The 24,281-nt window shown below is 46.6% G+C and overlaps 2 protein-coding genes across 4 annotated transcripts in view; both read left to right on the forward strand.

Annotated features, from left to right (window-relative positions):
- The window catches only part of KDM4A (lysine demethylase 4A), a 47,770-nt gene extending 39,610 nt beyond the window's left edge, over positions 1-8,160 (forward strand). For both annotated transcript variants that reach the window (XM_039238632.1, XM_039238631.1), the window contains exons 19-22: positions 2,769-2,939; positions 6,511-6,630; positions 6,916-7,008; positions 7,138-8,160. In XM_039238632.1, the coding sequence (XP_039094563.1) occupies positions 2,769-2,939; positions 6,511-6,630; positions 6,916-7,008; positions 7,138-7,278 (525 nt within the window). In that variant the 3' untranslated portion in view covers positions 7,279-8,160. The remainder of the gene's footprint in view (positions 1-2,768; positions 2,940-6,510; positions 6,631-6,915; positions 7,009-7,137) is intronic.
- Positions 8,161-10,773: 2,613 nt separating this feature from the next.
- ST3GAL3 (ST3 beta-galactoside alpha-2,3-sialyltransferase 3) overlaps positions 10,774-24,281 on the forward strand; it is a 197,381-nt gene continuing 183,873 nt past the window's right edge. For both annotated transcript variants that reach the window (XM_039238715.1, XM_039238716.1), the window contains exon 1: positions 10,774-10,925. The gene's annotated coding sequence lies outside the window, so the exon portion shown is untranslated. The remainder of the gene's footprint in view (positions 10,926-24,281) is intronic.

Here is a 24,281-nt window from a genome sequence, read left to right on the forward strand (position 1 = left end):
ATACTCGTGCGCTCGCTCTCTCGCTCTCTCTCTCTCTCTCTCAAAAATAAGTAAATATTGAAGTGGGACTTAAACAGTAAGTTGGAGTTGTGAGAGGGAAGGTGTTCATGGCTTCAGAAGCAGAATGAGGGGCACCTGAGTCGCTCAGTTGGTTACGTGTCCATCTCTTGATTTCAGCCCAAGTTCATGAGATTGAGCCCTGCATTGGGCTCCCATGCTGACAGCACAGAGCCTGCTTGGGATTCTCTCTTTCTCTGCCCCTCCCCCATTTGTGTGCGCGTGCGTGAGTGTATGAACACATGCGAGCGCACGCACGCACACACACTTTCTCTCAAAATAAATAAATAAACTTAGAAAAAAAGCCAAATGAACAAATCTCAGGAGAACAAACATGGAAGACATTCTAGGAATATGGCAAGGGTGATACTTAAAGACAAATAGCAGCTGTCAGTGAAGGCCCTGGACTGTCCTACTTAGGAATTTGATCCCTCTTTCACTCAATGAGGAGAACTTCTCAAAAATTTAGATTTGGAACCATATTTTTTTTATACACTTAACTCCAGTGGTGGATTCAGGGGCTCAGAGAATAAGAATTTGAGGCAGGAAGACTGGTAAGCCTGAGAGTGAAGTGAGGCCTGGAGTGGGAACACGTAGGCAGAGCTCTGAGGTCGCATCTAACATGGGATCCTACGATGGGTAGGTTCGCCAGGGTTGTTGACCACCTTGGAGAGGTTAATGGGGAAGGGGCGAGGGATGTGAAGTTACGATGGCTCAGGTGGCTCTCCTGAAACATGGAGAAGATGAAAATATGATGATGCTGTTAACTGTGACCAGAACGAATTTCCAGGGGAAACGGGGGTGAGCTGGAAGAGGAGAGGGCATTTTTGGCTTTGAGGTCATTGCTGGAACATTCTGCTGGAGCTGCTGGGAGGCAGCTGCTCTAACTATGAGAGCGAAGATTTGGATCTTATCAGCATTTAACAGGGTCATTGGACTCTGGAGATCCCTAACGTAAGGAACAGATGGTAGAGGATGAGCCTGTGAAAGTAGCTGAGAAGGGCCAACAGACACTGGTGGAGGGCATCACAAAGCTCACTCTGGGGCAGGCAGGTCATTGGTGTCACGTACTGAGGAGTTGCCATGGGCTCTTCTGTCAGAAGCCACACTGTAGTTGGGGAAGTTAGAGTCTACTGGAAGAGACCGTGGTGAAGATTTGTCAACAGTACAATAAATACAGTAATGAAGGGCACCATAGAGTGCAAGTCTGGAGGAGCAAACATGTCACTACCTTTTGGGATCATGGAAGAGGCCTTGTTGGCCGACTGGATTCTCGTTTTCCATAATGATGTTTCACTGGGCATGAGAGGTGGTCAGGTAGGTTTGGAGCTCAAGAAGTGGGAAGATAGTCATTGTGAGGAAGAGACTCTGGAGGGGCAGTGAGTGAGGTAGCGCTGAAGGCTCAGGGAAGCAGGAGTGTTGTTACGTAGGCAGGATGGTGATTTGGGGACTGTCATTAGCTCTGCATACCCTTCAGTTGGCACCTGTAGACTACTGATACTTTGAGAAAATGGGGGGCAGTATAGTATTTTTTTCACTAATCATTCTGTAGTTTTTTAATTTTAATTTTTTAAAGTTTATTTTGAGACAGAGAGAGCCAGCGAGTAGGGGAGGGACAGAGAGAGAGGAGACAGAATCCCAAGCAGGCTCCGCACTGTTAGCACAGAGCCTGACATGGGGTTCAAACTCATGAACTGTGAGATCATGACCTGAGCCAAAACCAACAGTCAGATGCTTAAACCAGCTGAGCCCCCCGGGCGTCCTCACTAATCATTCTTCAAATATCTATCGAGCATCTATTACATGTCAGTCCTAGTTTTAGGTGCTGGGGATATAAGTGAACAAGGCAAAACAGTGCCTGTCCTCTTGCTGCATGTAGTTGAAAAACACACAGAAATGTGTAAATGTACAGTATCTCAGACAGGGAGAAGCGTGATGGATAAATACTTCGCAGGATAAGGGGAAGGAAGAGGAATAGTAAGGAACAGTGTCAGTAGATTGACATTTGGTTGTGAGGGGGCCAGTGTGCAGAAGGCTGGGGAATAGCACTTCAGGGTGAGGGAACAGCAGGGCAGTGGCTCTGAGGAGGGAATGTGTTTGGCACACGTGCTCCAGGCACAGCACAGAGGCCAGCATGGCTGGAGCGCAGTGCTTGAGGACCCGGGGGAGGAGTGGTTGGATAACAGTGCTACCCCATGCTCTGTGATGCCATTTACATCAAGGGTAAATTCAGAATGACAGGGTGATGTGATGGGGAGCCCCCTGTCACATACATCTGAGAACGTCCAGGGAACCTGAGCCTTTGTGCTACAGCCCTGAGCATAGAGCCGGTGCTGAGATCTGCATAGAGCATCGTCTGCGGCCCTGGGCTCAGATCTGCTGAGTGTCTCCCTGGATGCCTGTCTAAGCTGCGTGCATTGGTAGGTGCTGTTGGGTCAGTTCCCGGCAACAATAGGGAAGTTACACAAGAGCATTCTGGGAGGCAGTGTGGTATGAGGACCAGGTGTGGAGCGGGAACTAGGGAGCGAGGATTATGGAGGACAGTTGGACACTGGTTTCTGGTAGTGGCCCTGCTGAGGTGTGGATGTCTGAGAACACCTGGTTCAGCTCCCATCCCCTGCTCCTTTCTATTTTTCCAGGCCAGTCCCGGTCCCCATTTTCCAGGCCTGTCAACTCCACGTGGGAGTAACCCAAGCCTCTGTTTTTTCCAGCGTGCCAAGGGGGCCTTGCAGAGCATCACTGCAGGACAGAAGGTCATTAGCAAGCACAAGAACGGGCGCTTCTACCAGTGTGAGGTGGTCAGGCTCACCACTGAGACCTTCTATGAAGTCAACTTTGATGATGGCTCCTTCAGCGACAATCTGTATCCTGAGGACATAGTGGTAATGTCTGCAAGGCACTTCCTGGGCGGTGGGTGGGGATGGAGGCGTTTGTAGGTCCGGCTGTGGGCCAGCCTGCCATTTCTAGCCAGGTCCACCGGCCCATTAATTAGTTCTCTGAACAGAAAGAATCATTTGTGCTGGTCTTCCCTTGCAAACAAAATTGTGTGCTGCTAGGCTACCCTGCTTCTCTAGAAGCTCATAGGAATCTGTGTTTTCTGCAACACCCTGAAACATGCTTATATTTCAGTCTAAACGACACCTTCACGTGTTCTTATGCAATGGAAGAGCCCAGGTATCAGAAACCAACCAGTGTGCCGATACTAGCTCCAGTGCCTAGTAGCTGTGTGATATTGGAAGAAATAATCTTTCTTTCCTGTCATGCTCTCTTAGTAGATGTGTGGTCCCTTACAGCTGAAGGCTTTGAGGCTGAGTAGAAACTGCTTGGAGACATTCCTGGCCTACTTATACTATTGATACCTGACACACTGGAGGCTCTTGCCTGGACCCACTTCTAGGTTTCCTGGCTTAGTATTCAGGACTTAGTTCGAGTTTCCCTTACCTGCACTGCCTTTTCATGTGTTAGATTAAGCCCCAGGGCGGTGGGATGAAGCCACTTCTTCCTTTGACAAACCAGGGATTTCCTACTTTGAAACCGCATTAGCAGCTTAGTTCCTAAAAGCACATTCATTAGTTACAAGGTAGACTTAAGTCCTAGTAAAGATCATATTAATAGTATTTGTGGCAGTAGAATAGCTATGATTTATTAGGCTAAGTACACAAGGGTCTGTGCTAAGTGCTTCAGGTCAGGTGTGTCTGTCTTCTCATACCAATTCCAGGAAGCAAGTGGTGTTATCTCTGACTTACAGATCAATGACCTCAGCACTCTATTTTCTGAAAGTTACTGAGGTCCCCAAAAAGCTTTTTTTTTTTTTTTTTGGTAGTAATTATAGTTTTATTTATTATTCTTACAGTGATTATATGCATTTGGGATAGGGAACTTCTTTTTTTTTTTTTTTTTTTACAAATAGTTCATTGTCAAGTTGGTTTCCATATAATACCCAGTGCTCATCCCCACAAGTGCCCTCCTCCGTGCCCATCTCCCCGCTCCCCCCGCACACCCATGAGTCCTCAGTTTGTTCTCAGCATTCAAGAGTCTCTCGTGGTTTGCCTCTCTCCCTTTCCCTCGCCATTTTCCCCCTTCTCCCCCGTGGTCCTCTGTTAAGTTCCTCCTAATCCTCCTATACGTGCAAACATATATTTGTCCTTCTCTGCCTGACTTATTTCGCTAAGCATAACACCCTCAGGGTCCATCCATGTTGCTACACATGGCCAGATTTCATTCTTTCTCATTGCCATGTAGTATTCCATTGTATATATAAACCACACCTTCTTGATCCATTCGTCCATTGATGGACAGTCTCTTTTTCCATGTTTTGGCTATTGTTGAGAGTGCTGCTATGAACATTGGGGTACATGTTCTCCTATGCATCAGCACTCCTGTATCCCTTGGGTAAATTCCTAGCAGTGCTATTGCTGGGTCATAGGGGAGTTATATTGTTAATTTTTTGAGGAACCTCCACACTGTTTGCCAGAGGGGCTGTACCAGTTTACATTCCCACCAACAGTGTAGGAGGTTGCCCATTTCCCCACATCCTCACCAGCATCTAGAGTCCTCTGATTTGCTCATTTTAGCCACTCTGACTGGCATGAGGTGGTATCTCAGTGTGGTTTTGATTTGTATTTCCCTGATAAGGAGGGATGCTGAGCATCGTTTCATGTGTCTGTTGGCCATCTGGATGTCCTCTTTGGAGAAGTGTCTGTTCATATCTTCTGCCCATTTCTTCACTGGGTTTGTGTTTCGGGTGTGGAGTTTGGTGAGTTCCTTATACATTTTGGATATTAACCCTTTATCTGATATGTCATTTGCAACTATCTTTTCCCATTCCGTCAGTTGCCTATTAGTTTTGTGGATTGTTTCCTTTGCCGTGCAGAAGCTTTTAATCTTGATGAGGTCCAATAGTTCATTTTTGCTCTTGATTCACGTGTTTCCCCAAAGAGCTTTTTTGTGGGTTGTGTCTATTAGTGTTTACTCATTAAAAGTTAAAATGGAGATTAATTATTTAAAATAGTTTGGGTTTTTTAAAATGAAAAAAAAAAAAACTATTTTAGAAACTATTTTAAAACAAAAAATACTGGTGGGAAGAATGCCATTTTCCTGCAAATCTCTCTACTGTCATGTGGTCATTCAGTCCGCTGTGATATATTGTTTTGGTTAAAGTATGTGAAGAAAATTCAGCGTCACACAGTTCTGTACTAATTGGAAAGGGGAGGAGTCTTAATAGCATTTCATACCATTCTGATTTTTCTTTGATACTACACCAAAACTCAACGAGTAGTATTTCTTAAAAGTTAGATGCAGGGTGGAATCTGAAAGTGGGTTAATGGACTTTGCGCACTCTGTTACATTAAAATCCACTGGTCTGTCTTGCACTGAGAATAGATCTTCACCTCTGCATAATTTTGGTCAGTTAGAAAATACCCATACATTGGGCTATGCAGATTTTCCACATGTTAAATTTTATTATACAGTATCAGAAAACACATTTATTAGTATCCCCATTCTTAGAAATATCTTTAAATTTGGCAAAGCTTCAAGCTGATCGTGATGATAACTACACTTCTGAAGTTCTAATTTTTCTAAAAGCTTAGGTTTTGTCATTGGCAGTACCGTCCGATATTTTCCTTGAAGTGACAGGCTTGTTCATTCATTTCCAAGAAGTCTGCCAGTACCCAAGTCTGAGTAACCATCGTTTGTCTGCCAGGCATTTTTTTTCAAATAAAGCTGGTGCTCCATGAACAAAGCAGCTCCCAATTAAGTTACACAGTGCTTTTCCTCAGGATAACCATCCTACCTCAGCAGGCGGCAAAGCGCCCTTTTGAGTATTCACATGTGTTCTCAAGGACTAAGGTTTGACAGAATTCATACATTTTTCTGCTTCGTCAACAGACCTTGTCATGTGAGGCCAGGCCTTTTTCTTTTTTCTTTTCCTAAATTATGAGTGCACGATGGTGCAGGATGTAATAACAACTAATAATGCTTGGAGCCGCTGCCCTGTGTTAAGATGTGAACCGTTTTGCCTGTTAACAGGTCTTATACCATTATTGCCAAGGTCAGCACAGTGAACGAGGCTAATAATGTATGTTCTAGTACTCTGAAATTATGTGCTAGTATTTCTTCAGGGCAGAGTTCTGTCCCCTGTTCTTTAGAGGGACAGTTGAAGGAGCATGAAGAGGATTCTTGATCTTGACCCTGTGTTTATGAAGTTCACTGGAAGTTTACTCTGGCTGCTCTTTTCTGTCCCCTCAGAGCAGCAGAGGCAGAGATCTGGGGCCAGCTTGTGACTTAGCGGGCAGGTCTTTAACCATTGTGTCTTCCAGCCCAGAGAGAGCCTGCCTTGCTTGGGTGTCTGAGTAGGAATCTGCCCTGGTTCATTCTTCCCTAAGTAGGTGACGGTCACCCCTGTGCTCAGAGGGGCCTTCCTCTCACCCTTCTCCCTTACTGTTCCCTCAGAGCCAGGACTGCCTCCAGTTGGGTCCTCCTGCTGAGGGAGAAGTGGTCCAAGTCAGATGGACAGATGGCCAAGTCTACGGAGCCAAATTTGTGGCATCCCACCCTATCCAGATGTACCAGGTAGCCAAACGTTTTTTGTTGGGGGCTGGGGAGCTCTTGATTGATTCAGTGCTGCTTCTTAGAGGCGAGCCTTTGCTCTTGGAAGAGCTCAGGGGTCAGTAAGAACCTTTTCAGAGCTAGGGGCTGCCCTGTGTTCAGTCTGCCGGGGGTGGTTTCAAATTTGGCAGTCCTTATCCTTCCTGTGTTCTGGATCCTTCCTGTGACAGCAGAAAGTAGCCACTGTGCATAGTGGACCAGGGAGTGAGTCAGGGATGTCTTAGCCAAAGGCCTCTGTTTGCTTGGTAGGTGGAGTTCGAGGACGGCTCACAGCTTGTGGTTAAGAGAGATGACGTGTACACGCTGGACGAAGAGCTTCCCAAGAGAGTCAAGTCTAGACTGGTGAGTGTGTTTTGTGTGCCCTCGGTTCCGGTCTGGGAGGGAGGGAACAAGGCAAGGGTGTGTCCTTCTGTTTTCCACTCCGAGTGGTTGGCCACAGAGTGCTCATTTGGTTTGTTTATTCTTCTGTAGTCAGTAGCCTCAGACATGCGCTTCAATGAGATTTTCACGGAGAAAGAGGTTAAGCAGGAAAAGAAACGGCAACGAGTGATCAACTCCAGATACCGGGAGGATTACATCGAGCCTGCACTATACCGAGCCATCATGGAGTAGGTGCTTCCCGGGGCCGAGAGGTGCCCAGCCATCAAGGCGAGAGCACTCTGGGGTTCCACAGCACAGCAGACACTTGGAACTCTGAAGTCACGAAAGTGAAGTTGTAAAATGAAAAGGAATGGAATAACTGACCCCATCGTCTTCTCACGCCCCTACCCCCATCGCATTCCGCTGTAGTGAAAGGACAAGCCTTTCTTGGACATGTGGCAGCAGCCTCCTATCTCCCAGCTGAAGGGCTGAGCACTGAAATGCTGTGGCTGCACTGGCCCCAGTCTCCAGTGGGGTCGCCTGTGCTGGCCGGGCTGGTTGCCCTATTCCTGGCCTGGGACTTAGCTTCCTAACAACCACCTGCACCAACTAGGCAGAGGTGCTGGTGCTTACTCCCTCCCCCTTTTGTATTTATGTGTGCGCGCGTGTGTGTGTGTGTGTGCGTGTGTGTTTGGTTTGGACCAGCTTCTGCCAGCCCCTGGCCTTTACTTGCCTCCTTGCCTGTCCAGGGCAAACAAAATGTGAAATTCTGCCCTCAGCTTAGCAGAGTAAAGGCTCCTGGGGTTTGGCTGGAGACGAGTGTGGCATCTATCTGTCCCTGGAACTGCCTCAAGGGAGTGCTGGCAAAGCTGCAGTATTGAGATGTTAAGGAATTAATGCCACCTCTTTGTACTGTCTTGAAGGAGAAGATAGAGGCAGTATATGGGTGTGTGCCCATATCATTCTAGGCACAGAGCCCCTGTGGCACAGTATTAGACGCTGTGGGTGGGGAACACCCTGAAGGGGGATCTTAATGATGGAAGCAGGCAGAGCCTGGTGGGTGATTTTGTCAACAGAAAATTTGCAATCATGCAGGGGCTGGGAGGGTTAAGATGAACTGGGGCCACTGGAGACCAGGGGCAGATTTAGATATGTCCCTGGTCTGGGGGTGGGAGGGAGCTGATTTGGGGGTGGGGGTGGGACTGGAGGGCAACACTGAAGGGGTTAAACAGGTTTTTGCTCCTCATGAATTTGTTTGCCTGGGCCCGGGATTGGAGGGCTTCACACCTATACCCTGTGTATACAAGAATCAGATTTATAATACTTCCCTGTTTTTTGTTACGTATGAACGCTATAAACCAAATTATTTTGAAAACTGGTGCATCACCTTGTCCTTAGCAATAAAATGTGTTGAGCAGAGGATTGGCTGTGTCTGCCCCAAGGAGCCGGAGTGGCCCAGGGTCAGGCTGGGGTTGTATCTGGTCATAGGCTCTGGAGCAGGGCTGCGTATTTTTAAGAAAACCTCGGGCAGGATCTAGGAAGCTTCTGAAAGGGATGGGTTCCTTGTCAAGTCCTGGTCCTGTTGTCCCGTGTTAGGGCAAGCAAGGTGGGACATGGGGGGCAGAGGCACCTGTGGCTTTGAGCACCTTGTTTTGCTTCCTTTGCCTGAGGGATGGGAAGATGGGCATAGAGGACCAGACCACTTCCACAGTCAAACTGGGTTTGATTCCTCACTTTTGCAGCACTTGATTATTATCTTCACGGACTAGTCTAAGTACATGTCAGCATTGGTGTTCCATACAAATTGTGGAACAAGCTTGAAAGGAAGTATATTTTAGGTGCTTTAAGAGCAAGAGACTTGTCTCCTAATGGGATCCATTGGGGTCTTGAAGCTGCTCTGAGCTGCCTGTAGTTGGTGAGAAGCTTCCCTGGGAAAAGATCAGTCCTTTTGCCTGGTGGCTTTCTGGGGTCCAGGTGTCTGAGGATGGAGTAGCACAGGGCAGCGAGGTGCCAGTGACTAGGTGCAGGATGTGGGCACAGCAGAGCTGCTCCAGCTCGCCCTTGGAGCGCCTGGCCCTGTCCAGGTGCTGGAGAGGCTTGGGTCAGCTCAGCAGCTCTCAATGCTGCTTTGTGTCCTGGGGCTTAGGAGGTGGATGCTACCTCGTGTCTGGTTGTGGGGGAGGTGGGGGGCAGGAGGTTTCAAAGACACTTTTCTGTGCCAACTCCTTTCTGGGTCCAAGAAAAGGAAGTTGACTTTTTTTTTTTTGTTCAGCATCCAAGACTTCATTTGAGAGACTAGGCAGAGCCAGGCCTTAATGAATTGTTGAGCTCTTGGAGCACACATCTTTGAATTGAAGGAACACTTCCCTAGACTTGGCTCAGGGTTCCAGGCCTTGCTACCTCTCACTGACCCCACCATTGCCATCCCTAATGAATGACCTGCAGGGCCCAGGTGCCTGGTCTCACCCCAGCAGAATTCTTAGCAGCTGTTTCTCTAGAAATTTTGCACTTTGAATTATAGTCAAAGTAATAACTCTGGGGAAAGGGAAGTTTAAAGAAGTGATGAGACTTGCTCAAATCCCACAGAACAGGCCGTTGCATTTTTCAGACTTTGTTTTATTTAAGTGATCTTGACACCCCATGGGTGGTGGCTCGAACTCATGACCCCGAGATCAAGAGCGGCATACCCTTCTGAAGAGTCAGCCTGGCGCCTCCAGGCTGGCCCTTGGGTTTCTTCCTCACTGCCTGCCAGTGCAGTCAGGCCCAGGCCTTAGCGGACACACTTCCGGGGAGCGTTCTAGGCAGGTTCTAACCAGAAGCCTTTTTGTCAGGGCAAACTGCCCTCCTTTCCTAAGGTAGGATCTCTGGGTTGGCAAGCAAGGGTCGCAGCCCGACAATATTTTCTCCCTTGCGTCAATCCCACTGGACGCCCTACGGTTCACACTGTGCCCCAGGTGGGTGCCCGTGCTCTGCCTTAGAAATGGTGGACGAGAGCTGGGAGCTGCACAGGGTAGACCAGGTCCGGGACCAGGACTAAAACCCTTTCTGCCAGACTCTGAAATGGGCAATACCGAATAGCGGCCAGGGAATGCTGCCCCCCAACCCCCCCCCCCCTTTACCCCATAGGATCCGGCAGGGCCGCCCGGCCCCGTAGAGGTCTCCAAGCCTTGGGCGTCCGAGAGCTCACGGGCGGCGCTCGCTGGGCTCCGGGCGGCAGCTGCTGCCCTCGGCATGGAATGACGGTGACCTCCCTGTACTCTAGGCCCGGGAGGCCCCCGGCCAACCACGTCAGCGAGAAAACAGGCTCCCGAGGGGCTGGGTCGTCTCCGCTGGCGTCAAGGGTCCGCACGAACGGGCGCCCTCCCGTGCGTGATGCTGGGGGTGGAGTAGGATGCTTCAAGGCGGCAGGCGTGCCCCGGGGAGCCGAGGCGAAGTGTTAGCGCCGACCAGCAGGCCGGGCCCGCTCGGCCCGCCGCGGCTCTTCGCCGCCCGCAACCCGGGTCCCCGCGGCGGGCGGGGTGGGCGGGTCGGGAAAGTGGGGGTGCCCGTGCCTATTGGGCCTCCGCGAGCTTGCGCTCGCCCGCTGCCCGCAGCGCAGCTCTGCATTGGTCAGCCCGGCGCCCCGCCCGGCTCCCGCGGCCCGATTGGCCGTGGATGCCCGACCCCCGGCGAGGGCGCTGAGGCGGAGAGCGGGATTGGTGGTCCCGCCGTCCCCGGGTCGCGGCCGCGCGCTCCGCCCGCCGCTGCGTCCCCACTATGGCGGCGCCCAGGCAGCCCACCGCGTCGTGGGCGCCCGCCGGGGTCCCCCGCGGCTGCCGCCGCCGCCTGCGCCCTCGCCTCCGCCTTCCCGCCCGCGTCGGGCCGGGCGCCGCCTCCCCCCTGCCTCCCTCTCCGCTGCGGTAAGAGCCCGTCGTGCGCGCGTCGCGGCGCGATAGCCACCGCGGCTAACGGTGTCCGCGCCACCCCTCCCCACCCCTCCCCTCCCCCGCCGCCCGGGGTCCCGGCGGGGCGCGCGGAGCCCGCCCGCCCGCGCTGGGGAAGAAGGGACGGTCGGGACACACGGCCTAGCTGTCCCCGCGTACCGAAGTGCGGCTCGGACTGGGGACTCCGGCCAGGAGCCCGGCCCCTGGGCGAGCTCGGCCGGGAAGGGGCTGCCAGGCCTCGGGGGGAGGACGGCTGGCCCCGGGCCGAGCGGTGTGAGGTCACCTGCGTGCGGGACCCCGCCGCGCTGCGCACCTTGGCGCAGAGGAAGGACGGGCAGGCGGGCCTCGGCTGTGGGAAGGGGAAGGAAGTGCAGGGACAGCCTGAGCGGGAATCTGCGGCGTCCTGATAGCGGCTGTCATTGCTTTCTGCTCTCCTGGCAGCCAGACGTCCTGAAGACCAAGTCACTTTGATGGCAGAGTACGCCTCTCCTGCTTCCTTTCCCTCTCGCACTTTTCTTTTCCCCATTGTTAACTCGCCGGTCTTGCTTGCAAGGGGAAATATCTTAGTGATGACAGCAGGCTTGGTTAGGATGGTGTCCTGCGAATATTTTGGATTCCTTTATACGATTGCTTGTTTTTAGGATTCTTCAATAAACTTGATTTCTGTTTGTGTTTCCCTCACATGCTAGGAGGAGTGAAACGTAAACTGTAAAGCATAGTAGTTAATTGAGAGAGAGAGAGGGAGCGCGAGCAATGAAGGCAGCTGTTATTTTGTAAAATCTAGGAACTTTTTATTGTGGATATAGTCTGCGTTGTCTCTACTATTGCTAGTTGAATGTGAAGGTACAACGAAAACACTTATTAGGTTCCCAAAAGCAATCGTCGGCATGGGAAATTAGGTTATTTCTAAGTCAGAATCACCTTGGAGTGATGATCATTGAACAGTTTGGTATGCCTTCAAGTCAAACGGATTAAAAGGAAGCTGGCAGAAAAGTTCATGATCAAATGGTGTTTTCAGATCATGTCTTAAGGCAATAGCAGCTCCTTAAGATTAAGTATTTTTAACTCAAGGACGTTTTGAAGTATTAGGTGCTGAGGCTGCCTATTTTGCATGTCTAAATATCTAATCATGACTTAATAAAAGTAAGCTATTAAGAGGAAATAAGATGTACATATTCTTAGAGTAATTGGCTTTGGGTTATCAATAGAGTGTCTAATGAATACATATTGTGTACAAGGTCACAGGACTGTGGGAAACTCAAGACCTTTAATGGAAGAAAGAGACTTGGTCTGACCAGACCCATGAGCTATTTGTGGGAATAAAGGACACACAGGAAAATGATAACTAATGATATTGCCTCTAGAATTCCTAGCAGTAGGTCTGGGAAACTGGGAAAAGGAGAAACCCATGTGTTTGAGGAAGGTTTTACAGGGAAGGTGGAGCTTGACTTGAGCCATGAATGGGTAAACCTTGGGAGGGGGAGGGCGGGGATGAAGAGGAAGAAGTGAGGATGGTCATGGGGGCAGGGGAGAACCCAAAGTGCTCAGGGGTGGTTTCAGGGGGTTCTTATTGGGAAAAATAGGAGATAGGTTTGTACGAAAAAGGTAGGTGGTTAGCATCAGATTGAGAAGTAACTTTGTCCCAGGAGAGCAAAGGATTGAACTGGTAGTAGCATTTACTTCGGGTGAAGCTAGAGCTAGCGTTTTGAAAAATACACGGTGGCACTTTATTTGTTCTTGTCACTTTTCTGATTAATCTACTCTTCGTAGCTACCCAGGATCTGCACATTGAGATGCCTTCTTGCCTTTATTCCCTTCTCCCCTCGTGCTCACTTGGTTGTCAGGTCTTGCTGATATGCCGCCACGCTCTTTTTGGCATCTGCTGCTTTCCATTTCTACTGTCATCATGCTTATTTAGGGTCATTGATACCGTTCTCTTGAGTTATTGCAGAAACCACCCAACGTTTTTTTTTTTTTTCTTTCCTCCCATCTACGCTGCATACTATCATCACCTCTAGATATCTCACTTCCCCACTCAAGATTTTGAATGGTTCCCTCCTGTCTGTTGAACTAAGCACAGACCAGGCTGGCGGAGACACCATGGATAAACTAATTTCTTGCCATTCCCTTAGATTTTATGATGTTTTCCAGGTCAGTAGAAGTATTTGCTGTTTGTGCTTCGCTGTTCTCCACATCTTTGCTTATGTCGCCTTTTCTATCTTAAATGACCCCCTTGAATCTCTAATTGTTGGTTCTTACCTGTGTTTCAGGGCCATGTGATATGTAACTTCCTTTGTGAAACTTCTCTGTACTTTTCTTCTCATCTACATGGGACTTGTCTCTCTAAACCATTATAACACTGGCATCTGCCTTTTTGGCGCAGTTATCAACATAAGACTGGAACTTCTTCCAGACACAGACCATCTTCATCATCTAGCACAGTGTTTTGTACATAGTAGGTACTTGACAGGTGTATTTTATATTGCACGTAGCCTTGAACCGAGATGGATGCCAAGAAAGTTACTTCACATTATGTGAGAGAATTCCTTACTCAGAGATCTGATGATCTGATGTGTTTATCTGGATAGCTTGGATTAGACTGCATTAAGAAAAACCCATTCAGATTTAAGTGGCTTAACAGAACAGAAGTTGATTTTTCATTCATTCCACGTGTGCAGCAAGAGCCCGCAGGGAATTCCCCTCACCGTCACTCAGGGACTCAGGCTGATGGAAACTCCATCTGAACATAGTGTTTCCATGATCATTTTGATTGAGCGAAAGATGGTGATCAAGGGGCACTGATTTTTGTTTTTAAGTTTGTTTGTTTATTTATTTAGAGAATCCCAAGCAGGTTCTGTGCTGTCGGCACAGAGCCTGAAACAGGGCTCGATCTCACGAACCATGAGAACATGACCTGAGCCAAAACCAAGTTAGATGCTTTACTGACTGAGCCACCCAGGCGCTCCAAGGGGCACTGATTTCTATTTTTATTTTTTAAAGTGTACTTATTTATTTTGAGAGAAAGAGAGTGCAAGCCCAGGAGGGGCAGAGAGAGAGAGGGAGGGAGAATCCCAAGCAGGCTCTGTGCTGTCAGTGCAGAGCCTGACGCAGGGCTCAAACCCATGAACTGTGAGATCATGAGCTCAGCTAAAATCAAGAGTTGGATGCTTAGCTGACTGAACCACCCAGGTGCCCCAAGGGACACTGATTTTTGAAATATCAGTCCCAACGTGGCATGTGTCACTTTCGTTGACATTTCATGGTCTAAGGCAAGTCACATGGCCACACCTAACTTTAAAGAAGAGCAGGGAGGGAATTGCAGTTAGCATGTGTCTGGAAAGCAAAGAGCTGGACATAATCGGCTGGCATGGAGGACTGCTCCATCACTTAGGAGTATCACAGCCCATAGAAGATTGGAGGTGGCAAAATCAGCTGGCCTGGTAGAGATGAGCACATTGACAGCAGCAAGAAATGGTTGCTCTAACTAGGCGTGAGATGAAGGTGAATGGGGAAGTTGAACTCTATAACAGGCACTGTACCTGCCCACGGGCCAGGGCTGCTGGTACAAGGGCAATCTGGTATACCTTGGCCACAGTGCAGTCATGCCTAAGGGCATCACATTTTTACGTCGCCCTCAGTAATGAACACAAGAGTGGTCCAAAACATAGTTAACTTATATTCACAGTATTTAGCCAGGAGGAGTGAGATAACTCGAGGTACATTATTACTTGCTAAACTAAGAAGGAATCTTAAACCCATTGGTTTAACAAGTACAAGTACATTATTACTTGCTAAACTGAGAAGGAATTAAACCCATTGGTTTAATTGGGTTTACTTGAGGCCATCAAACTTTGGTATTTGGCAAGGAGATTTCACTTTTGATAAAAAAAAGATTAGCACAGAGTGGTTGGAGCTGTGGTTCCAGCGACAAGATCTGGGTTGAAATTTTGTCTCTGCCATTAATTGTCGGACATAGAGCAAGTGTCTGATTTTTGAGCCTGAGATTCCTCATCAGTATAATGCGCAGGGTGTTCTCAGTGCATAGGGGGAATAAAAAGAGTTTGTTTTTGTCCAGTGCTTTGCGCAGTACCTGGTTCAGAAAAAGCCCACCCGTTCATGGACATCACCAGCAACAGTAGCAGGATCTGAAAAACCTTTGAGAAAATCCAGGAATATCAGTAGAGGTGTTCTCCCAGGTTTTCCTACCTTTTCCCTTTCCTTGGATAGCATTCCTGCCACACCTTTCTTATTTTCACCTGTGTCATATTTTATTTGACTAAGTTGTGTGCCTGTCTGTGTCCCCCATCCCACTTCACACCCTACTTGTCTCCAAGGTATTTACTGAACATGTGCTATGTGCAAGGCTCTGTGCTAGGTCATGGCATTGTAAGGAAGGAAGGCAGTTCCTGGCCTGAAGTCTTGAAGAATTACTTGGTATAAGTGGGGTGGATGTGGGTTTGAAAGGCTTTCAGGCAGGAAATGTGCGTAATGCCCTAGAAACACGAGAGAGTGTGGCTACATGCTGGGGACACTTGAGTGGCAGGAGGAAAGGGTATGTTTGGGGAGTGTGTGGAGGCTGCAGAAGGCAGCTTGTGAAGGCAGTGTGAGTTCAGGAGTCAAAGCTTTTATGGTACACATGATTAGGAGCCACCGAGGGATTCCAAGGTAGGAAATCAGCTCTGCCTTTTAGGAAGGTCACTGTGTGTGGAGGGCACGGAGGAGTGATTACTTTGTTTCCCTGACATGGGAAGTTATGTGTGCAGCCACGGTACTGTGCCTGCTACACAAGGGTCGTAAAATCTTTATGTGTGGGGAGAGAGGAGGAGGCGAGTGGGGGAGGGGACCAGCTTTGATGCAGGGGCTGTGTCCGTGCCCTTCCTGCGCGGGGAGAGCACCCTGGACAGGGGCCAGCAGACCAGGGTTTCAGTCATGGCTTCCGCAGTTTCTACAGTGGGACCCTGGGCCAGTTTCAGAACCCTTTGCGTCCTCTTGGCTTCCAAATTTGTAAAATGGGGGGAAAAACCCCACCTACCTAGCAAGCTTGCTGCTCTGGGGGTTCGAGCAAAAAGATGTTAAAAAGCCTGGTACTATTAGATAACATAAGGGACCTCTTCTAATAAAAATAATAGTTTTAAGGGGCGCTTTGGCTCAGTTGGTTAACCATCTGACTTCAGCCAAGTCATGATCTCACCGTTCCTGAGTTTGAGCCCGAGTTTGAGCCCTGCGTCGGGCTCTGTGCTGACACCTCAGAGCCTGGAGCCTGTTTCAGATTCTGTGTCTCCCTCTCTCTCTCTGCCCCTTCCCCACTCATACTCTGTCTCTCTTGCTCTCTCTCTCCTAACGCTTAGCATATTACCTGGCTCCTGGTAGGTGATGAGATCATTAGCCTTCAGTCCCACCATGTAGAGATAACCACTGTCAGCACTTTAGTTTTGTTTCTGCATCTTAAATTGTTGGTGATGCTGGTCTTTCTGGGAGTGTTAGGCATCAGGGACTTACCCGAGGATCAGGAAGGGAAGAATTGATACAGATACTGTACCAGCTTAAACATTCTTTAAAGGCCAGCAAATTTTACATGACTCTTCGGCTGTTCCCAGCCCTCACCCAGAAGCCACATGTGCACACATGCACACACTCTTGCTACTGGTATTACTATAATGTGATCACTGCACGCGCAGCTAAAGAGTGTGTACTTCTTCAGCCTGTCGTCATCATCAGTGGCTTCCCCCTGAAATTGTGCTCCTCCTCCATCGTCTTCTGAGTGTGTTTTTATTTTTTATTAATTTTTTTTAACATTTATATATTTTTGAGAGACAGAGAGAGACAGAGCAGAAGCAAGGGAGGGGTAGACAGAGACAAGGAGACACAGAATCAGAAGCAGGCTCCAGGCTCTGAGCTGTCAGCACAGAGCCGGACGTGGGGCTTGAACCCACAAACTGTGAGATCATGCCTTGAGCCGAAATCGGATGCTCAACCAACTGAGCCACCCAGGTGCCCCCAAATGTGTTTTTAAAGATGATAATGGAATTTTAATCAGGCTTGTTCTCCATTAGGTTCCTCCCTGGTCATCCTGGCTGACAGGAGTTCCTTCCCTCTGAGCTCCTGTACCACTTAATTTATGTTATTCAGATTAAATGTCATCTACTTCCTTGTCTTATCATTATTTGTCTTCCCTTGATGTCGGTTTTTCTCACAAAGTAATGAAAGGTGACATGTTTATGTATTTTTAACATGACTTAAAAACCCACTGAAACCTTTTATTTGAAATATGTTAAACACATTAGAAAATTCTATGACTGGGGCACCTCGCTGACTTGGTTGGTGGAGCATGCGTCTCTTGATCTTGGGGCTGTGAGTTGGAGGCCCATCTTGGGTGTAGAGATTACTTAAAAGTAAAATCTTTAAAAAAGAGAAAATTCTATTGCTGGGTTTTCAAAAATGTCTATTTATTTTGAGAGAGAGAGAGAGAGAGAGAGCACACATGTGTGCATGTAGGAGAGGGGTAGAGAGACGGGGGGAGAGAGAATCCAAGCAGGCTCCTCGATGTCAATGCAGAACCTGATGCTGGGCTCGATCTCACAAACTATGAGATCACGACCTGAGCCGAAGTCAGGAGTCGGACTCTTAACCCACTGAGCAACCCAGGTGCCCCAAGTTTTTTTCTTAATTAATTGATTAATTAATGTAATCTCTACACCAATGTAGGGCTCAAACTCATGACCCCTAGATCAAGAGTCGTATGTTCTTCTGAGCCAGCCAGGCATGCCACTGGTTTTTGTTTTTGTTTTTGTTTTTTTTGATTAAAGTATAGTTAACACTTGATTACTAAGTCTTTAAAACATATAAAAAATAAATTTGGGGCGCCTAGGTGGCTCAGTCGGTTAAGCATCTGACTTCGGCTCAGGTTATGATCTCATGGTTTGAGTTTGAGCCCTGTTTTGGGCTCTGTGCTGTCAGCTTGGAGCATGGAGCCCGCTTCAGATTTTGTGTCTCTCTCTCCACCCATTCCCTGCTCGTTCTCTGTCTCTGTCTCTCAAAAATAAATAAACATTAAAAAATTAAAAAAAATTATACAGCAGTTAATCTTAGAGTTTTTGGTCTCAGGGACCCCTTTATAAGCTTAAAAATTATTGAAACTCCATGGGGCACCTGGGTGGCTCAGTCACTTGGGCGTCTGACTTCGGCCCAGATCATGATCTTGTGGTTCGTGGGTTCGAACCCTACGTTGGGCTCTGTGCTGACAGCTCAGAGCCTGGAGCCTGTTTTGCATTCTGTACCTCCCTGTCTCTCTAACCTTCCCCTGCTTGCACTGTCTCTCTCTCTCTCAGAAATAAATAAAACATTAAAAAATTAAAAAAAAATTAAAATTATTGAAACTCCAAAGAACTTCCACTTCTGTGGGCTTTGTCTCTTGATATTTAATGTGTTTAAATTACTCAGAAAATTTTAAATCACAAGAATACAACCATACATTCCATTAGCTGTGTGGACAGTGCTGTTGTCACATGTCATTATGTAGCCTGTGGATAATCTGCTAGACCCTTGTGAGAAAGTGAGAATGAATAAGGCAAATGGTGTCTGAAAATTATTATGAAAGTAGTTTTAAACTCAGGGATCTGCTGAAAGGGCCTTGGGGACCCTCACGGGTCCAGACACCACTTTGAGAACTACTGACATATAGATGTGAGAGTGTTTTTTTTTACAGAGACAGAGTATGAGCATGGGAGGGCCAGAGAGAGGGGGAGACACAGAATCCAAAGCAGGCCCCAGGCTCCGAGCTGTCAGCACAGAGCCGGAATGACCTGAGCTGAAGTCAGACTGAGCCACTCAGGCACCCCAATGTGAGAGTTTTTATAAGTGACATTTTTATATCTTTTTGGCAACAAAATAACATAAAGGTGGATACACTACCAAACATTGGTTTTCAAAATGCATTCAACACAGTATCTTTGTTAAAAAAGTAACTAGTTTCTAGCTTCGGTTAAGACATGTCCTTTACCTTGAAAGGACCATCATGTGTATTTTTGGAATATCTGCAAAGTACCATTCTGCTAACAGACATTTGTCATGCCAGTCATGGTCAGCAAACTTGAAACACGAGTACTTTTGTAAAAGAAAAATACACAACTGCTCTTTTAGTTCTAGAAATCTCAATAGCCACTCTGTCAGACAATACTTAGAGAGCTTCTTTGAGATGTAAGAGATTTGTGGTTACTCGCCATCTCATTATCATTTGGTTCTGATCCTATTTCAGAGACTCAATTCTTATGAGATTAGCGACATTAATGTCATTCTGTAATGCATAAACTGCACTGCATTGCAAAGCAGGTGAGCAACTGATGGTCCACTCTCCTCCATGCCGTGGGACTCGCATAGTCCTTGAGGATTTTTCCTGAAGCTCATGTGCCACAGGCATTTGACATGGGGATTGTGCATGTCTCAGCTGAAGTTAAATGTTAGAAACGTTTATAAATAAGAGTTTTGTCTTCTTTCCATAGTTTGGTGAGTCATTTTGAGTACCCTTTGGGATGCACATCCTCTCTGAAGGCAAAGGGCCTGAGGTGTCAAGTAGTAGCATCTTCTTGCCCTTGGCTTAGTCTTTTCCAGGCTGTCCTCCATATCCCTATCCCAGTGATCTTTCTAAAATACAAATCTGGGGCGCCTGAGTGGTTCAGTTGGTTAAGTGTCGGACTTTGGCCCAGGTCATGATCTCATAGTTCGTGGGTTCGAGCCCCACATCGGGCTCTGTGCTGACAGCCAGCTCAGAGCCTGGAGCCTGTTTCAGATTCTGTGTCTCCTCTCTCTCTGACTCTTCCCTGCTCACGCTGTCTCTCTCTCAGAAATAAAGAAAACATTAAAAAAAAAGTACAGATCTGACTGTGTCATTTCTCTGCTCAGTCCTTGAAGAGGTTCTCCATTGCCAGTGGTATAAATTTCAGACTCTTTAGCATGGCATCCAAGGCCTCTCCTACCCTTTTACTGCCTCACCTTTGCTGCAGATTTTCCTAAATGTGATTAATTTCCATCACCTCATAACATTGTTTATACTCCAACTGCATGCACCACACTGCTGTCTCTCAAGAGCAGGCATCACACTGTGTTCCTACATTATTAGGCACTCAGGTGCCTAATAATGGCTTCTGCTTGGACATATGTTATAATATATGTTCCATATGTTAGGCTAATATGTTATCTATAGATAGGTTAATATGTTTTATGTTATATATGACATATATAGTATTCTATATATATTAAAGGCATGACAGATAAACAGTGTGGAACTACTATATTGGCCTAAGACATTTAACATCTCAAATAATAGGGGAAGAGAACATTTAACTCACGTTTTCTTTTTTCTTTTTTTTTAAGATCATTTATGTGTGTATGTCTGTACATATTTAGTCTCCCTGCCCAGTGTGGGGCTTGAACTCATGACTCTGAGATCAAGGTTGGATGTTCTACTGACTGAGCCACCCAGATGCCCTTAAATATTTTATTTTTTTTACAGTTTATTTATTTTTAGTAATTTCTGTACCCAACTTGGGGCTCAAACTCACAACCTCGAGATCAAGAATCGCATGCTCTATCTGAGCCAGCCAGGTGCCCCCATATTTTCTAATGTAGTATTTTATACTTACAACAAAACAATATAATAATGATAACTATCACTGTCTTTTTTATGTTTATTATTTTTTTATTTTTAAAAGTTTACATCCAAGTTAGCTAGCATATAGTGCAATAATGATTTCAAGAGTAGATTCCTTAATGCCGCTTACCCATTTAGCCCATCTCCCCTCTCACAACCCCTCCAGTAACTCTCTGTTTGTTCTCCATATTTAAAAGTCTCTTATGTTTTGGTCCTCCTCCCTGTTTTTTATTATTTTTGCTTCTCTTCCTTTATGTTCATCTGTTTTGTATCTTAAAGTCCTCATATGAGTGAAGTCATATGATATTTGTCTTTCTCTGATTGACTAATTTCGCTTATTAGCATGATACCTTGTAGTTCTATCCATGTAGTTGCAAATGGCAATATTTCACTCTTTTTGATTGCTGAATAATACTCCACTATATATATATATATATATATATATATGTATGTATATATATCTTTTTTATCCATTCATCCATTGATGGACATTTGGGCTCTTTCCATACTTTGGCTATTGTTGATAGTGGTGCTATAAACATTGGGGTGCGTGTATCCCTTCAAAACAGCACACCTGTATCCCTTGGATAAATAGTAGTGCAGTTGCTGAGTCATAGGGTAGTTCTGTTTTTAATTTTTTTGAGGAATCTCCATACTGTTTTCCAGAGTGGCTGCACCAGTTTGCATTCCCAGCAGTGCAAAAGAGATCCACTTTCTCTGCTTCCCTCCCAACATCTGCTGTTGCCTGAGTTGTTAATGTTACCCATTCTGACAGGTGTGAGGTGGTATCTCATTGTGGTTTTGATTTGTATTTCCCTGATAATGAGAGACATTGAGCATCGTTTCATGTGTCTGTTGGCCATCTGGATGTCTTCTTTGGAGAAGTGTCTGTTCGTGTCTTTAGCCCATTTCTTCACTGGATTATTTGTTTTTTGGGTGTTGAGTTTGATAAGTTCTTTATAGATTTTGGATACTAACCCTTTATGTGATAGATCCTTTGCAGATATCTTCTCCCATTCCATCGGTTGCCTTTTAGTTTTGCTGATTGTTTCCTTTGCTGTGCAGAAGCTTTTTATCTTGATGAGGTCCCAGTAATTCATTTTTGCTTTGGTTTCCCTTGTCTCCAGAGACGTGAGTAAGAAGTTGCTGTGGCCAAGTTCAAAGAGGTTCTTGCCTGCTTTCTCCTCGAGGATTTTGATGGCTTCCTGTCTTACATTTAGGTCTTTCATCCATTTTGAGTTTATTTTTGTATATGGTGTAAGAAAGTGGTCCAGGTTCATTTTTCTGCATGTCTCTGTCCAGTTTTCCCAGCACCACTTGCTGTCTTTATTCCATTGAAGTTTCTTTTCTGCTTTGTCAAAGATGAGTTGGCTATATGTTTGTGGGTCCATTTCTGGTTTCTCTGTTCTGTTCCATTGATCTGAGTGTCTGTTCTTGTGCCAGTACCATACTGTCTTGATGATTACAGCTTTGTAATACAGCTTGAAGTCTGGGATTGTGATGCTTCCTGCTTTGGTTTTCTTTTTCAAGATTGCTTTGGCTATTTGGGACCTTTTCTAGTTCCATACAAATTTTAGGATTGTTTGTTCTAGCTCTTTTTATGTTTATTTTTGAGAGGGGGTCAGGGGGCAGAGGATCGGAAGCGAGCTCTGCGCTGACAGCAGCCAGCTGGACATGGGGCTTGAACTCCCAAACTGTGAGATCATGACCTGAGGCACCCGGGTGCCCCGCAGCAAGACTTACTATACCATATTGTCTCAGAGTTTTGTTTTGCTTAAATAAATAGAACATTACATTTCCAATAAATGCCTCATAAGTATTTTTCCCCAGTCTGTTTCCTTGTTCACCAGAGAAAACTATCTTGAATTTAAAGTTTTTAGATTCCCATACGTGTTTTTATGCTTTCACTACTTGTTATATCCCACACACTGTACATACCAGGGGTTGGCAGATGAACTTTCAGGTTCTGTTGGAACACTGCCAAGCCCGTGTTTAAATATTGTTATTGCTCTCATGCTGCAGTGTTGTGCTGCAGGCTTCTGGACGCGTTGCCACCTCCCAGCCCCTCCCCCCCCCAGCCCCCACCCGGAGATCTCAATTGGCTCAGGCAAAGGAGGGTCATCTTCTCAAACATTCCAGTTGAATTTTTTCTTTCTTTTTTTTTTTTTTGTTTGTTTTATTTATTTTTGAGACAGAGAGAGACAGAGCTCGAGTGGGGGAGGAGCAGAGAGAGAGGGAGACACAGGATCTGAAACAGGCTCCAGGCTCTGAGCTGTCAGCACAGAGCCCGATGTGGGGCTCGAACCCACGAACTGTGAGATCATGACCTGAGCCGAAGTCGGATGCTTAACCGACGGAGCCACCCAGACGCCCCTCCAGTTGAATTTTTTCAAGACTGATTACGTTCATCACTTTTAAACTTCCACATAGAATTTACCTTCTCCAAATAAAACATCATGTCTACAACCTTGTCCTCTGAACACCATTAGAAGACTGTTAAGCAAAACCCCCTTAAAACCAAACCCTAACAGCTCCTATTCAGAAAGGTTTCTTTTGTTTGTTTGTTTTTTGGGTAAAAACAAAGAACTGAAAGTTTTGTTTCCTTGGATACCGCCCCCCCACCCCCCAGCTACTTCTGAAGGGAGTATCTGACCAGGGACAAAACATTTTCTGTCTTCTATTTTTACAATCTTTTTTTTTTCTTTAAATATTTTTATTTTATTTCTAGGAGAGAGAGAGAGAGAGACAGTGTGAGCAGGGGAGGGTCAGAGAGAGAGGGAGTCACAGACTGAAACAGGCTCCAGGCTCTGAGCTGGCAGTCAGCACAGAGCCCGATGTGGAGATCAAACCCACGGACCGCGAGATCATGACCTAAGCGAAAGTCGGACGCTTAACCGACTAAGCCACCCAGGCGCCCCTTCTATTTTTACAATCTTGGTAGATATCTAATTTTTACTTAGAGAGTCACTGACCATGTGTGTATAGGAGCCTGTGTCCAATTAGGAGAGAGAAACCACCTGGGACTTTGAGTAGTCAAGCTTTAAGAAGTATTATCATTATTATTTTAAAATGTTTATTTACTTTTGATTACGCTCACAGAGTGTGAGCAAGGGAGGGGCAGAGAGAGAGAGAGGGAGACACAGAATCCAAGCAGGCTCCAGGCTCTAAGCTGTCAGCACAGAGCCCAACATGGGGCTCAACCTCATGAACTGTGAGATCATGACTTGAGCTGAAGTCGGATGCTTAACCAACGGAGCCACCCAGGCACCCCAAACTTTAAGAATTGTTAACTATTACAGGGATTTGGAATAACACGAGATCATCTAGTAAGAAGTAACACAATATGCACATGGAAGGATGCTCAACCTTATTTTAAAATTTTTTAAGTTATTAGAACAATTTTTTAAGTGTTTATTTACTTTTTGAGAGCACGCGCGAGAGAGCATGAGTAGGGGAAGAGGCAGAGAGAGAGGGAGATACAGAATCTGAAGCAGGAGCTAGACTCTGAGCTGTCAGCACAGATTCCAACGTGGGGCTCGAACTAATGGACTGCGAGATCATGACCTGAGCTGAAGTAGGACGCTTAACTGACTGAGCCACCCAGGCACCCCTGCTCAACATCATTAACTAATGGGAATGCAAAGCAAAACCAGATGAGACATTTGCCCTCACCCCAGCTCTAATTA

This window comes from Hyaena hyaena, unplaced genomic scaffold (genome assembly GCF_003009895.1).
Source record: "Hyaena hyaena isolate Hyena2069 unplaced genomic scaffold, ASM300989v1 scaffold_144, whole genome shotgun sequence".
NCBI lineage: Eukaryota > Metazoa > Chordata > Mammalia > Carnivora > Hyaenidae > Hyaena > Hyaena hyaena.